This window comes from Parasteatoda tepidariorum, chromosome 6 (genome assembly GCF_982258835.1).
Source record: "Parasteatoda tepidariorum strain Cologne lab strain chromosome 6, Ptep-v5.0, whole genome shotgun sequence".
In the NCBI taxonomy this organism is placed as follows: domain Eukaryota; kingdom Metazoa; phylum Arthropoda; class Arachnida; order Araneae; family Theridiidae; genus Parasteatoda; species Parasteatoda tepidariorum.
This window is the reverse complement of record NC_141760.1, coordinates 114,877,458-114,894,702: the sequence shown is the minus strand read 5'-3', so window position 1 is coordinate 114,894,702 and position 17,245 is coordinate 114,877,458. Positions and strand designations below refer to the sequence as shown.

At 31.7% G+C, this 17,245-nt stretch overlaps 1 protein-coding gene across 1 annotated transcript; it reads left to right on the top strand.

Annotated features, from left to right (window-relative positions):
* The first annotated feature begins 452 nt into the window (after positions 1-452).
* On the top strand, positions 453-16,874 carry LOC107440769 (uncharacterized). Its single transcript, XM_016053794.4, has 3 exons — positions 453-641; positions 11,217-11,764; positions 14,736-16,874. Exons 2-3 carry the CDS (start codon positions 11,217-11,219, stop codon positions 16,489-16,491), a joined length of 2,304 nt encoding a protein of 767 aa, XP_015909280.3. The 5' UTR covers positions 453-641; the 3' UTR covers positions 16,492-16,874.
* The last annotated feature ends 371 nt before the right edge of the window (positions 16,875-17,245 follow it).

The window sequence follows — 17,245 nt, the reverse complement described above, 5'->3', positions numbered from 1 at the left end:
AACTTCATTTTTCGCTGCAAAATCCTAAACACTCCCACTCACTTACACTTTATAGATCAAGAAAAACAAGAGTGCGCAAAATAAACAAGTAATATAAATTTTTCTTTTAAAGACAATGCCTACCTAGGTCAACAAAGAGAGTTTTTTATTTAAGTCACTTTTTATTAAATAGTTACAATTTTATAGTCCATGTAAAATAAAATAACCCTCACAAAGTGAATCATATTCGAAAAATCAACTTCATCTGAACTCAGGGCTGATCTGAACTAGTGTTGAAAAGTAGAAATCGCTGACAACTACTGTCTGTTCGACTGCACATCAATAAGCAATGAAACATGACTTGTAAAGCTTTAGTTGCCTTAACATTCTAATTTCATGTAAAATTAAAAGTTTTTCACCTTCCACGGGAGTCGGAAACTTGGAGGGGAGGGGGGGAAGGAGAAGCAAATATTCTTTCGAGGGAGGGGGGTGACGATCTGATGACCTGAAAAAGAACGAGGCCAAAAACTGTGCAAACGGCCTAACGGCATTCGTTTTTCATTCACCTCGTATTTAAGATTAGTACTACTAACATACAATTTTAATTCTAACTCAAGACTTCTCAAGAGCAAGGTCATTTCTTCTGCTCGGTGGTTATACAGGTACACTTTCACAACCATTTTCACTTCGAATTTCTTTTTTTTTAAAATTAATAAATTTTAAAAAAATAGATTTTTTTAAAATAATTTATTTTGTTTCTTAATTGCATTTTTAATCTTATTTTAAATAGATATTTCCACTTGATTAGTTTTACGGAATAACATTGGACAAGTCTCTTCTCAGTTTATAGGTTCTATCTTGTGTTTGATTTTTATATTTTGTACTGTTTTTACTAGTTTAAACTACATTAACGAATTAGTTTCATTTTTTGGTGTTTTTCACACTGTTCTATTGATATATTTTGCTACGGCTACATTAATGTCAGAAAGCACTCATTTTTATGGATATGAGCAGAAAACGATATGTCTTCTAGAATTTTTAACTAAATATATTTTTAGTAATTCAGTAATCTTAATTAATTTTAAATATTATATATATATATATATATATATATATATATATATATATATATATATATATATATATATATATATATATATATATATATATATATATATATATATATATATATATATATATATATATATATATATATATATATATATATATATATATATATATATATATATATATATATCTTAAAATGTATTGTGTATCTAATTTTGTATATTTATAGTATTTATGATGTTTGATATTCATGATAGTTTAAAACGAAATTTTGAAATGGTGATGATATGATGTGTTACTTTTTTCCCTTCAAAAATTACCTCATTGAAATTTTAATGTAGATTTCGTCAGACTTAAATACATCATATTTTATTGTTATTTTACATTTATCACTGATTGCTATAATAGGATTTACCTTTATTATTGACTTTATCTGAATTTGTAGACTAAAATTTGTTATGCTGTAAAAAAAAAAGTTATAAAAGATCAACAGCAAAAATAAAACTTTAGGCATCCTTGGCATCGAAATATTTCGTAGATTTTATAATAATATAAAAAAATTGAAAATAAATAAAAAATTGGTAAATATTTGATCACAGAAACAACTCTTTAGTGACTAGAAATTTTAAATTTCTCAAATTTTTTTCTCAAAGTGCGTTCAATTTTTATAAGTATAACTTTTTTCAAGATTATGGTTTATTCTATTGAAAAGAATTATGAAGTTCCTTACTAAACGAAAATATTAAAAAATTAATAATTCAATTTCGTTCAGTATTATCATAACAAACAAGTAGTTTTGGTTTAATTAATTGGGTCTCTCATATATTTACATCAAAGTATGAAAACACATTTCAAAGAATTTTCGTGCGAAAAATGTATTTGTTTAAAAGTAAAGAAAGTATTCCCCCCCTCCCCAAATCTCTCATAAACGTTTAACCCTTTAGTGTAGATGAGACACCGTCTAGTCATATTTTGATCTTAATTTCGCTAAAACACGATTTTTTTAAGCCAATATATAAATAAATAAATTTTCTAAATGCGAAAAGTAAGAAAAAAATTTCATTTTCCTAATATATCTACGACTATAATTTTATCACACATTTTCTTTTCTTTTGCGGTACTTTATATACTTTTACTTGACTGTAACTGTGCACGAATGGTTGTCACCTTCTGAACGAAAAAAAAGTGAATAACTTCAAAATTTTTTAACTGCTACAAAATAATTAATTTTTGAGAGAAAATTGTGAATGTAATTGACAACCTTATATGGTTATTGTTATATTGCGAAAGAATTTGGGTTCTTTTACTATATTTACGCTAACTGTCCAAAAAATGATCAAATGTAACTGTTGTGGTTGTCGTATGCCATTAAAGCAATTGGTGCGACTGTTTTTGCTTTCCTGTGGCGCCATCTATGGCCAAGAATTCGAATTTTGCCGCACCTATACGTCACCCCCGTTTATAGGGTGGACCCATTCACATATCCATTCATTCATCCACAGATCTTCATTTTGTACTGAACCAGAGAACAATCTATCTCCAATTCAGTAACCGCAGAGGTATTGATTTCTTATGGAAACAAGGAGGACTTTGCGACCCTTCAGGCTTAACGTGCACCAGTCACTATTTACTACGAAGGGAGTCTTCGAAAATGATGAAATATTTTGCTTTTATTCAGCACCCCTGTTGAGACAACTTAAATGAATTAAAAAATCGGTTATTATACTTTTGTTAACTTTGAATCATTTGGAGATTTTATCCTTAAAATGTTGTTATTCAACATAGAGAGAAGCATAAAAATGTGTACAAATTAATTTGCCCTTACAACACCCCATTTGGTAAGAAAAAAAATATTTTAGAGTGATAGTGATAAAATATTTGTGCGTGGATTGCGATAATGGTTTTCGAAAACCTAGTGTTAGCAGAGCATGCTCAGTAGTTAGTGATTGTGTTAACTCACGTGAGGAAACTTGTAGATTTTAAATATTTCTCTAATACACAGTACCCATATCGATACAGCAAACAACTGAAAATAATTACTTAGAATACAGTTTTACAAAACATCATTGCCGGGCACAACAACATAATGAGAGTGACATCTGATTGGACATCAACAGATAAGCATGAACGACGTTCCTTACGTTAATTGAAAAAAAAAATTACACTGTGTAATACTACTGTATTCTTTTTTGGATCCATGTCTCCCTTTAGTATTGACTCATAATATTTGAACTGAGCTACGTATTACATTACATGGTTCTAGTGTACCCTACCAGAGGAAAGCCTACCTGAATGATAGGGGGTATGTATGTGTATATATAATAGCGTTAAAATAAGGAATTTCGAGCTATGAGGGTCTGTTGCTAACACACGACCAAAACTTAATTCTGCTAATTTAATGTGTTCAGCTGAGTAACAACTTAGAAAACTGCGCTTCTAGCCTTCTTAGAGAAAGTTTGATGAGCTGTGCTCAAAGATGCGTTAATTAGTTGGAGAGATAGGTTAAGTGGAGAAGATACGTTCATTAATATTCCCAAGATTCGGCGAAATTATGCAATTTTCAATTATAGTAATTTTTTTTTATTATTTTTTTTTTACATCTCTAATTTTATAATAAAAACTATATTCAAACTATAAAAAAAAATATTTTTAAGGTGACAAATGGTTTTTGTATTTGAATTTGAAAAGCGAAGTGCCTTACATAACACTTAAATACAATATTACCAAACGAGCCGTGATGGTTATGGGGATAGAGCGTTTGCCCTGCCAATGAGGGGAAACGGGTTCGAATCCCAGCGATGGCTGTTCGATACGAATTCCGCACCGACCACAGTGCTCCCATAAAGTATCCTTAGAGGTAGACAGATCATGGGTAAAAGTCTCCTTGCCATCAGGCTATCCGTGGAATCTCCATGTAATTCAAATGCGGGTTAGTTCCATCATAAAGTCCTCCCCGAAGGCAAATTTCTCCCGATACTTGTTCCCGGAGTTTCCTTGTCTTCTGGATTAAATTTAAAATGACAAGGTTACGCAGTTGAACATGAGTGGTCGTAAAACCCATATATTTGGGTCGGCTGTTCAACGACGGTTATAGAATAAAATAAAATCTCTTTCTTTAAAAGTAACTGTTGATTCACCCATTGACAAATGTTTTACAAAACATTTTTATAATTCATACTCCCTTGCCGTCTTTTTTTTCACTAAGAGAATGAATCATGGTAATAAATTTTTTTTTTACACTTTACCGAAATCATTGCTTAGAATTCATGAACGTAATCCTCACGTATCAATAGCTTAATTGACATCTAGCTTTGTTTTTATTATTTTCAAATTGAACTCAAATGTAGTTTTTGTAAAAGCTAAACGCCCAAGTTTTTTAATGAACTACTTTACTTGACTTCCATAAGCATTTTAATATAAGCAAATATAAGACTACCTTTCAACAACTTTGCTGCTTTAGTCCTTAAATCGGACACGAGAATGCTCATACCACAAAGAATATTATCAATATTCGTTTTCTATTGAGATTTCAGACGATTATCAGGTGACCCATTCTCTAAATAAGTATAAGAATTTAGTACTATTACATATCTGAAGACTGACATTGTATATATATATATATATATATATATATATATATATATATATATATATATATATATATATATATATATATATATATATATATATATATATATATATATATATATATATATATATATAAATAATTATTTCTTTGTCAAGCAATCATAAATAATACAAAGGAATAATGATCTACGATTAAAAGTATTTAGAAGTAATTTGAAGAAGAAGAAATTTTTTTTTTTGCCCCATCCACTTTCTGAAAGTTTTGTTGAGAGTGGATGATATCTCGAAAGACTAGTTTAAAAGAGAACAAAATATTCTTCTTATGCAAAAGAAGAAGGAGGAGGATTAAATGATGTAAAGAGAACGCGACATCTTTTTCTTTTCCAGGCGGCTAATGAACTCTCCGTTACCTTCTTTTCGCACTCATTTATTCTCCTCTCTTTCAATTGTAACAGCCCTACAAAAGTTGACATTTCTCTGGAAGATACTCTTTCGAATGGTAATTCTTATATTTCAATTCGAAAGAATAAGAAACTTCATCATTTCGTCATAATTTTTGTTTCGCGTTTTTTTCAAACTTCGCTGTTTAAAATACTTTAAATATTATCCTATCTTTGTTGTAAAGAAGAATGTGAACAAATTTCGAAGGAAAAAGAAACAGAGCCTTAAATGGAAACTAAAGAATGACTAAGTATCAAAAATTTATTCAAAAAAAGTAAAATAGGAACAAAATAATATCCAACCTTTAATATTTTAATTTTTTAAAAAAACGCTCAAAATGAGGGCATTTAAGAGTCAAAACTGCTGCCAAAAATTTAAAATTAACAATTTAAATAGATTTAATAAATGAATGTAACCCTGAAAAAATAAGTTATTTAAATAGATTTTATCAATGAATATTTTCTGAAATTATCAACAAATTAAGAAAATTTAAAAATTTATTATTTAAATAGATATAAAAAATGAATGGGCCTTGAAATAATAGGCAATTAAAGAAAATTTAAGATTAATTAAATTGATACAATAATCTAATATATCTTCAAACTATCGAAACATAAAGAAAATTTAAAGTTTATTAGTTAGATAGATATAATAAATGAATCATTCATGAGGTGACTGAGTGATTTTCACTACTCGAAGTTTAAAAAAATGGACTTTTGCTTAAAGAAAGTTTTAATAATTTATAGGAGACGATTTTTAATATTTTATAGAAGACTTGTGAATACATTTTTGTGAGTATTTATTGGGTAAAATGTACAGAATGCGTAGTATTTTTTGTGTATTTGCTTTGCTCAGAAAGCTCAAAGGAATGCAAGCATATGCTATTTCGAAGTCCACATACACATTTTTTAGCACTACAAGTTTACAAAAGCAGTTGTAAGTTAAGGTGCAGAGAAAAAGGGCAGCCAAATAGGACAGCCAAATTATTACAAAAGATACTTAATTTAATTTTTTTAAGAGATTAAAATATTTTATGAGGTATATAGATATGATTTTAATAAGTCAAAAGAGGACTTTAATAAATAAAAAAGATCTCTCATAAAATTGAAATGCTCTTCATAATAAAAAAAAACAAGCCAAAAATAATTAATTGCTTGAATATTTTGAAAAAAATATTACTTTAATATTACTTTAATTATTCTTTAATTCTTTACCATAAAATATTTTCCGCAAACATATGTGTGAAAAAAGAATTTAAAGTTTGCTTTTAAATTTTATACATACATATAATCAATAAATCTAAATGCATTGTTAAAATTAGTTTTTTGTGTATCTTGCAATATCTGTGGAATGTATTTTTCAGGAATTTTTTTTTTATGAAATAGGCTTATTTTTTATCCGACTCAATCTGGCTAATAGGGCTGTCTATGGGCTGAGAAGATTTATCAAATATATGTTTCTTTCAAGAGAAACAAAATTCTTAATCTACAAAACTCTTGTCAATCTTGACACATGCCATCTTGACACATGCCAGGCCAATCTTGACACATGCTTCTGAAGCTTGAAAATGCTTGTGATATGCTTCTGAAGCTTGACAATGACAAATTTGGAAGAGAATTGTATCGCATCATTTGAAAGAAAGATTTTGATGAGTATATTTGGTGGTATAAATGAAAACAATAACTGGAGATGGAGATTTAACTTTGATCTGTACAAGAAGGATTTATAAACAATCCGATATTATTAAATACATGAAAGAATTGGATGGCCTACGTGATTCGAATGAGTGATGACAATACAGTAAGAAAGATGCTGCTTTTTAAACCCACTGGAACAGGAAAGCGGGAAAGGCCGTAGTTGAGATGTACTGACACGGTATAGTCTAATTTTTTTGCAATTAATGAAAATAATTGGAGATCAAAGATAAATCGGAAGCCATTATGGAGAAATCTTTGGAGGAAGGTATTGGCCCATATTGGGCTGTCTGGCCAACTATGATGATGATGAGGTTTATTTTTTTGGTCCCCATTAGTTGAAATCGTATAAGAGGCATTTAATTCAGAAATTTACCCGGGGCATCCACACACCTCTGCAGGTCACTGAACTAATGGCATTTCTTAAACTCTGAATTGTAGGGAAAAAGTGGATACAGATAAAAAAAATTATAATTTTTTATTGTTATTTTAATATCAATTATAAAATTTTTTTTCTTTAAGAGAAACATGAGAGTCTTTTTATACAACATTTTGAAGAGTAAATATCTAAAACCTTTAGACGTAATATGATTTTAAAAAATGAGTCAATTTGTCAGTAAGTATTTGCCTCAGTTGAGAGCTTGACAAGGACAAGTAATGCAAAATCTATTTCTTAAAATATACCTGGAATAATTTTGTTTTAATTTACAGTGATAACGAATAATTTAATTCACTATCTTTGATACTTCCGGAGTTTCGGTAGACATTTTTGTAACCTCTTATTTTTTTTCGTAAAATATTTATTCTTTTATGGGGTTTGCAATATCTATGCATACAACATCGTAAAAAAAAAGCTTGTGGATATCATTTTCAAGGCAATTTATTGAAGTTTTACGAAATATTATGTTTCGACTTTTTGATAAGGCAAAAAATATTGAATATTAATAAAAAAATTATGTTTTTCAACTTTTTAATACATATTTTTTTAAACTTATTTTTAACATAATTTGCTATAGACGTAAAAAAATATTTAATTTCTAAACTTAATTTTTTTTTCTTCTAATGGCAGGCACTGAATTTGAATCTTTGCCTATACTATGCCAGAATTGTTGCTCATTTCACGTTACCCAGTGGGCACCTGTGAACCAAAGTCACGGAGGCGAGCAACATTGCCCACGCCACACTGCCACAAACCCGTTTATAGGGTGGGCCACATTCACACACACACAGAACAGAGGACAGCACAAAGAGAGAGAGAAACATCCATGCCCAGAGCGGGATTCGAACCCGCAGCCTATGGCTTCGTAGTCAGGCACGCTAACCGCTCGCTAATGCATTTAAAAGATAAATCTTGAAAGTAAAGGAAAACAATAGTCATTAAAAAAATAATAACTTTTAGCGTTATTTTAATTTGGAAGTAAAAAACGAAACTAAATCTTAACTAAAGTTTGACAATTATAAAGAAACATTTTTTCTACGTTTCTAAGCATAAAATTGTTAATGTTTGAAAAAGAATGGATCGCATTGAGAAAAAAAATCACAAAATAAGTATATATTTGGCACATCTTGTGCTTTCTTTTTGTTTTATTTCAAAATAAGAATTTTTTTTTATTCTGGCTGTGTGATATTAAATTTCTCTTAATAGTGAATTAATATTAAATCTCAATCAAAAAAGAAATCTCAATGTCAATGCAGGCTTTGTGTATATATATATATATATATATATATATATATATATATATATATATATATATACATATATATGTAATAATACTAAATTCTTACAATTATTTGAGTCACACAGTGAATGGATCACTTGATAATCGTCTGAAATCTCAATAGAGAACGAATATTGATAATATTCTTTGTGGTATGAGCAATCTCGTGTCCGATTTTCGGATAAATAATTAGAGCATATATATATATATATATATATATATATATATATATATATATATATATATATATATATATATATATATATATATATATATATATATATATATATATATATATATATATATATATATATATATATATATATATATATATATATATATATATATATATATATATACATCCAAATTATTAGATTGAAATGGTGCGTCAATTATAATTTAAGAATTGTGTACCATGCCAACTTCAATAAAAAAAATGCAAAGGCAGGAATGAAATCATCACCTTTTTACCAACTGTCGTAAAACACATGATCCGGATGTCCGAATCCTATCACCAAAATGGAAAATTGTACGAGTAGGAGAAAGCACAACAATGGCTAAAATATTGCTCAAGAATGAAAACATGCTGCTCTTCCGGGTAGAGCACCATGTTTAATATTCCTAAACAGTCCGCTCTGTCCTTTTTCTGTCAATATTTCTTTTTTTAAATTTTAAATGAGCAATCTAAAATTCAGATCTTTGACGTATTTCGGGAGATCTTTTGCATTCTTAATCTTAAGCATTTACCTTTCTGTATTTATTGAGAAGCATTATGTTAAACTTTCAAAAAAATTGCTCATAAAAAGAAATGGAGGGAAAAAAAAGACACACATTTAAAAATCTCGTGACGTACAAATGTAGCATTTTTAGAGAGGTAAAAACCATTTAGGAAATAATGAATATATTACAAAAAAAACCAACTAATTTTTAAGCCTCACTTAAGAATATTTTTGCTCGTTGATTGAAATGCATGAGGAAGAAGAGGAGTAAAGAAACCTTTGAAGTTTCATCGGCATCCTTTTAATGATCTACTTCCATAAAAATATGAGATCCCGAACCGGGTCATCAATGACCTTCTTCTTTCAAGATCGCTTAGAGGGAAACATTATTCAAGGACATCAACATCAAGAAATACCCTCATTTTTCATGTTTAGCTTTGAGGGTTCTTCCACAACTATTCCTTAAGCAATTATAATTTTAGCATTTTGCGATACTGAGTCAATTACAGAAATGGACAATTCAGTACTTTCATGTGTGATACATTCACGTTATTTTTTGCTTTAGTCCACAAAATATCCTTTTTGTATTTCGCAATGTATTCCTCCCAAAAAAACAAAAACAAAAATATTTCAAGCAGGATTTTCTTTCTTCAGCAATTTTTCCGATGATTTCAAAACATTTTATACAGTGCCCTTCGCAAATTGAAATCAAGTTCATCCTGATTTGATATTATAAGTTGGCTGATTTAAAAAAATCGTAATATCTAAACTAAGATAAAAAAAATTTCTTAGTTAAACTACAAATACGCTGAAAGTTAAGTTGATTACTACGTGTATACTTTAATTTTTACTGAATCTAATTTTAATTTTAGTTAAACAGGAGCTACATTTTTCAATGTATCGGTGGATTTTATAATAGTTGCAAATATATGTAGCAAAGTATAGTATATATAATCTATAATAATAACGTTTGAGTGTCTGCCAGCCTCTCTCCCTCTCTTATAATTCCAGAACCAATTGTTCCATTTTCCTGAAATGACAACAGCTGCTAGAGCCGATTTTAGCGCCCTTGATTTTAATATTCGAAAGAAATTTACAGTTAAGTCATTCGGTAAAGACATAAGAAAAATGGAATTTACTGATTGGTTTAGAATAGCCTTTGTTTTACGTTATTGATTGTTCGATTCTATTTCTCTGACATTTTAAAGGTAACATCATTGAAATGCTGATTACTGGTCTAGTGGTTACTGTACTGGACTACGGGGCCAGTGGTTGTGGGTTCGAATCCCACCGTAAGCATCTTTCTCTCTCTGTGTCCTTTCTTCTGTGTGAATGTTGACCACCCTATAAACGGGTATGTGGTTGTATAACGTGGGCGACGCTAATCAGCCGCCTTGAGTTAGCCGCAAGTGCCCACTGGATAACGGTAAGAGAAGTAGCTATTCTGGCACTTCTGAAGCCAAAGAGAATAGACCCCAACAGAAATAGACCCAACCATAGAGAAGCCATTAAAAAAAATAAACATCATTGATATTCGTTAGTTTATCATACTTTCGATTTAGAAAAGTAGCTTATTGCGCTTTCTTTTATAATCAATAATTTATTATTCATTACATCAGATGAAGTCAATAATCAATGTTAACTTTGCAGCATTAATTGAGTACTTCATCATATTAGAATTTCTGAAATTGATTGTTTATTATAGTATAGGTTTACGTTTATTGGTAATAGGCTATTGTTTATTATAGGGTACTAGGTGTTTATTTTGTTTATAGTTAAATGCTTTTAAAATGAGTTTCTGTTAAACACAATATAATTTAAAATCAACTGTAATTAAAATTTAAAAAATAAGTGTTTGATTTTAAGTGAGCACCGTTGATTGGATTTTAAAAAAGCAGCTAATTATATGATCCAGTGATTTTGTTTGTGGCGACCACTGTATTTATTATTGTGGCCTCTCTTTTCGAATCAAATAATAAAATTAATTCAATTTCTTTTTTGTCCTGCAGATGATGACGCTCCTAAAGTCACTGCCAGTTGTGCTGATTCTTTTCCACATCGTTTGCGGTTGGAACTATGGAGGAGGTGGCCATCATGACATTCCCCACAAAATAATCATCAAGCACGTTCCAAAACATGTACCTGTGTACAAACCCGTTCCCATCCCTAAACTGGTGCCTGTTCCAAAACCTGTGGGTTACCTGAAACCACTCTCTATTGCCAAACCTTTCAAAGTACCGCAAGTTATACCGGTGATCAAGCACTTGCAAAAGCCTTTTCCTGTCTTGAAAGGAGTTCCGTTCCACTTCCCGATTCCTTTGCCGAAACTGGTGAAACTCCCCTTCCAGATAAAGATTCCAAAACCATACGTCGTGAGGGTGCCGAAACCATACGCCGTCGCCAAGAAGTATCCAGTGGCAGTACCTGTACACATTCCTAAACCATATGTTGTACCGATCTTGAAATCCGTTCCAGTCGGAGTACCTCAAAAGATACCCAAGATTGTACCCGTTGTGAAAGAAGTTCCAGAATACGTCAAAAGGCCAGTACCAGTATAGTAAGTGGTTCGAAAATACTCTTCTCATTCACAGTACTAACTTCAACGAGTCACTTTTATTTTTATCTTTTGAAATATCATATAGTTTGTCTAAAGTAAGAACTCCCCTAGCCATTCGTCTGGCGGTGGTTGTGCTAACGGGGTGTAACTATTTCAAGTAGGGCTGTGGGGTCATTATTTAAGAGAGGTTTTGGCTCTGATTGGCAAGATTTATTTCTGCAGTCTATTGTGTTAGCCCTAGAATGAAAAGAAATAAGCATTCGCTCCTGAAACATCGTTTAGAATGTTCGATTCCTTTTTTAATCATTTCGCTTTTTCAAGACTTTCTGTTTCGGAATTTTTTTTTCATCCTTTCAGTAAGGACAGAGATTTATTTTAAGTAAAGAAAGAAATATCCATGCGAATCTTAAAAAAGTTCTAGAATTAGATTAAATATGTCTCCTGCTGTTGACTGAGTCAGCCAATCTGGTATGCTTCCCATACAAGCTGTTATCGAATCTACCCTCCCTAAAATGCGCCTTTCTTGTTTCCATAGCACGAGGCGGTCTCAGACTTTGTGGCAGGAGGTGTACTTAGCTTAGACAATTTGTACCCTCCCTAAAATGCGCTATTCTTGTTTCCATAGCAGCAGTTGGTCTCAGACTTTGTGGCGGGGGGAGCTCTTACAGTAGACAAACTATAGATAGGAAACGAAGAAAAAAAAACCGAGTCATTTTCAAAATTTTTGAGAACACGATTGTGAAAAACAAAATACGATGGCAGTGATGGTTTCAGAGCCAGACCATAAAAATACTTCCAAATCTTTTAATTCCAAAACAAAAATGAGTTTAGTGTAAAATATAGAAAAAAATTCCAATGAGAAGCATAATAGATATTTTTCTAAAAGATTAATACTTTATAAAAAGAAAGTAAAATGAAAAGAAATGGAAGAGCGGTCATACGTTTTGCTTACAGTATGCTCTAATTATCTTAAAAGCTATGAATTCTAGCAAAATTGTGTATTATAATACAAATTAAAATAAATTTATTTCCTATATGAAATTTTTTTTTCTTTGTACGATTAATAGTCTTAAGGGAGGAAGCAATGATAAAACAACTAAGAACTTTCAAAATAAGCCTAGTCTATGAATTTTTTTTTGCATGAAACTTCTATAAAATGTTTCCTACAAAAAATATTAAATTTAAGAATTAAAAATTAGAGGGGAAAAACAAGTGAGGAAGGGAACAGATATTTCTTTTTTCTCTTTGCAGTCGCAACTCACTAAAAATCTTAAAACCTTTGAGAGCTAAAAGAAAAATGTAATACGAAAAAAAAAATACAAACTTAGTTTCCTACAAAGGTATAGAGTCCAAAAGTTTATCATAGTTCAAAAAATATAGTTAAAAAGAGTTAATCAGGAACTGTGGTGAATTCTATTTTAAAGTATCTTTCAAGATTAGTTAGAACACTTTCCTTAACAATTCTAACTTGATCGTGAATATTACAGAAGGGAATAATTATTGAATAAAATCATATTATGAATGTTGCTACATTTTATTTGTGTAACAAAAATATTGATAACAATGTAGAAACTGGATTATTAAGGAAAATATAGCGATATATTTTTGACATTGCTCTATTAAAATTTGTACTCATAACCCCCCAACGTACATAAATTATACATTTGAGATCTATGATATAAGATTAAATGAGTTAAGTCTCAACTCCTGGGCTTTAATATTAAGGGGGAAAAGTTTTTAATAGCAAAGAGTCTTACATCTAGGCTAAAATAAAGTTAGGTAAAAATGATCGAAAAGCTAATGACCATTTTAATTATCAACTAAACTTGTCAAATAAATGTAAAGACTGATTATAAGTTTTCAACGTGAATACTTATTTACTTGGTTAGGTTGTCTCTCAGCTCTTGAAAAGTGACACTAAATCTAAATTATTTATTTAACTTTTACTTTTTGCTTTGGAATGTATTGGTTACCGTTTCAGATAACTTAAAGAAGTTTATAACGATTAAAGTATTAGTTTCATTTTGGCGAAAAAACTCTTACAAATAAAATTCATTGTCTTGCATAATTAAAACTAGAGAGACTGAAACTTAGTACCTACCTATATCGCCCAAAAGCAGTCAAAATGACTCCATTGTGAAAGAATAACTAATGTGTAAAGAAATTTGTTTAAAATTAATGTTTATATTTTTATATTATTTACAGTTGCATAACAAGTTATTAGTAAATATTAACAATAAAAAAATTATATGTTGTACAAAAAATCACCTAATTCTAAGAAATTTCATCATTGTTTTTCTAAATTAAACAAAAAGCAGTCAAAATAACTTCCTTGGGCGATCTAGTGCTAATAATAGCAAAGAAGCGCACAATTTATTTTTACAAAATTGCTAATTTATTTATTAATCATCAAAGGTGCCTTTGAGATAATTAACATTTTTTTCAAATGGTAACATATGCTGTACTAGACATTGCAATTCAAAATTCACCACGATGCCATAATAACATGAAAGAGACAAAAATTACATCCACTCTCACTTCAACAATATGAGTATATTTTACTTACAGAACAATTTTACACTGTAGTTTTTTTGTCTGTACCATTTTAAATCTCGAACTACATGAAATTCTACTTGTTTAGAAAGGTGGACCAGCTGGTCAAGTTAGACGGCTAAATTAAGAAAAAAATAATTCCTAATGAGCCTGTATGTGTGAACAATTAATTATTGTAAACAAAAAGAAATATTTATATTCTTTGCAAACATCGAAAGAAAAAGGTGGATTTTTTCCCTTTTTTATGATTTCTTCTGAATTTTTATGAGGTGTCACAATATTGTAATAATTTAAATGCACAATAATGTTATAATTTAATAATGCTAATAATTTAATAATTATTAAATAATTAATAGTTTAATAATTTAGTAATGCACAATATTGTAATAATTTATAATATATTAATTGCTTCTTTTAGCATTGAAGAGCAACCGTACAAGCCAAACTACAAAGGAACACCTTATCCTAGTGGTGATTACAAAGGAACACCTTATACTGGTGGTGATTACAAAGGAACACCTTACCAAGGCGGTGATTACAAGGGTTCCCCTCTTCCAGGAAAGGGCACGCCTTACCCACAGGGTGGTCATAAAGGCAAAGGAGGAGGAGGTGGTCAAAGTAGCATCATCAACCCTACAAGTGCAGCAAGTTTCTTGGCAACCCATGCTGGAAAACTGCAATCTCATCCGGACGGTCAGAGTCATATCTATGGTGCCTATACTCAAAATCATGCGTTCTCAGGCCTTCAAGGACTCGGTGGAGGAATCCATGGAGGATATCATGGAGGATATCATGGAGCACATTGGGGCTCTGATGTGCAAGGGTATGGAGGTTCATGGGGTTTTGAAGGAAATCAAAATCCTTACGCTAGCGGAGCACAAGATCATGGCCATTATATTCCTGGGGATATTGATGGTTCTGGTGTATATGGAAGAGATACAACTAAGGAGCAAGTCGTTTCTGAAAGCACCAAATATGGTCAAGATAGTGGCGCTGGGGGTATTTCCTACGACCAAAACCACTTTGCTTCGGACCAAGTGGAAGGACAACAAAACGAAGGATATGGCTCGGAAAATCCCCAAACGTATCTTGGCGTGTCCGTCAGCAATTTTAACGACCATTCTGGAAGAGGTGAGCAATATCAAGGAGAACAATCCACTGGGGGATATAACGTCGGAGAAAACAAAATAACTTCCGATTTCCAGGGTGAAAACACTGGAACGCACTATGGCAATAATGGACAGGTCCCAACTTTAGCTATATATCAATTGCAAAACGGAGCTGCCACTCCGATCAATTATCCTCAAGCTAATGCAAATTATTATAACACCGGATACCAATCGCATAGCAACAACAACTACCAAGGCGACGGAAATGAAGACCAAGGATACGATAACCAGGCACCACCCTATGCAGGATACGAATCTCAAATATATTCCCAAAATGAAAATACCGATGCAGTGAATAATGGGCCGCCGCAGCAACAATCATCCTATGGATACCAGAGTCAAGATAATTCGTATGCATCCTATCAACAAAGCGGAAAAGAGTACCAGTCGCCTCAAAGTGATGCAGGTTATCAACCCTCTCAACAAAGTGATACACCCCATCCATCTTTTCAAAACGACGAACCCACTCAAGATGAGGACTCTCCCTCCCAGCAGGACCAAAACAATTACGGAAGTCAATCCTCGACTTATGAAAACCAAGGAAGTTACGGAAGTCACGGAAGCTCCAAAGTGTATCATAACCAAGCATCCTACTACATCAACCACGGTAATACGGAGGTGCAAGGGAACGACGCGAGCCACCAAGACGTAGTTGCGAGTTTGCAAAACTACGGATTGAAAGCTGCGTATGCCACCCAACCCGGGAAGGAGAATGGGCGAGTAGAGGGAGCTACTGGAACGGTTTACATGCGTGCCTATGACCAGGCCGGAAATCCCGTCTACAACGTGCAGAACTCGGTCAACTTCCAGGCTCAAGAAACACAACCTAGGGATACATACTCTGACTATTCTCAAACAAAACCAGAGGAGGAGCAGGCAGAAAAGCAAGAACCGTTGATCGCCAAAGCCAGATCTTACGAGAGTGACCAGCTGGTGGGCGACTCGAATGGATACAGCACGCAGGAAGGGGGAGACATAAAGGGAGGGTCATGGAATGCGGCGTAACTGTTTTAGTCAAAGTATTTTATGCTTACGTATTTATTTGCTATCGAGTATTCAGCCAAGCGTTGTGCCAAGTCTGTTGATATGAAAGTGCATTTCCTCAAAAGGGAATAAACGCCTGGTGCGAACGAATTATACATACACTTACTGAAAGAGATCGAATTGAAACTTTTTATACAGAAAGGGACTCTTATTTATTTTTTGTATTAGTTTATAAAGCTTTAAAAGTGAGATAATATTTTCTTAAAAATTCAAAACTGTGACAGCCACTTTCTTTATCAGTAAGACACACTGTTGTTAATTTTATGTTGCAGATGTTGTTGTAATTTTTGTAAAGGTCGTTGATCGACCCATGTATGTAAATAAAGTAGAATTTTTTCTAGCAATATTTTTTTTATTCATTGTTTAACAACCAACCCAATTTTTAGGTTTACGACTACTAATGTTCAACTCCGTAGCCTTGTCATTTTGAGCCAATCCAGAAGACAAGGAAACTTCCTGGATCAGTGCCCCCAGAGGTATTGATTTGTTATAGAGGACTTTGCGACTCGACAGATTTAACGTGCATCAGTCACCAGTTACTACACGGGGAGTCTTCGGTCGGCGGGGATCGAACCCATGAACTCTTGGACATGGGCCCAGTGCCCTACCAACCAGGCTATCCTGGCGTTTTCTAGCAGTATTTTGTAAAAAAAAAAGATTTAAAAAAATTAATGGCTCCATTTTATTAATTTGACACTGAGTAACAATGAGTAAG

What these genes read in the sequence shown, in the direction of transcription:
- LOC107440769 (XM_016053794.4), top strand. Translation starts at nt 11,217, where the DNA reads ATGATGACGCTCCTAAAGTCACTGCCAGTTGTGCTGATTCTTTTCCAC. An exon ending in AAAAGGCCAGTACCAGTATA is followed by an intron (nt 11,765 to 14,735) that starts GTAAGTGGTTCG and finishes TGCTTCTTTTAG; the next exon opens with CATTGAAGAGCAACCGTACA.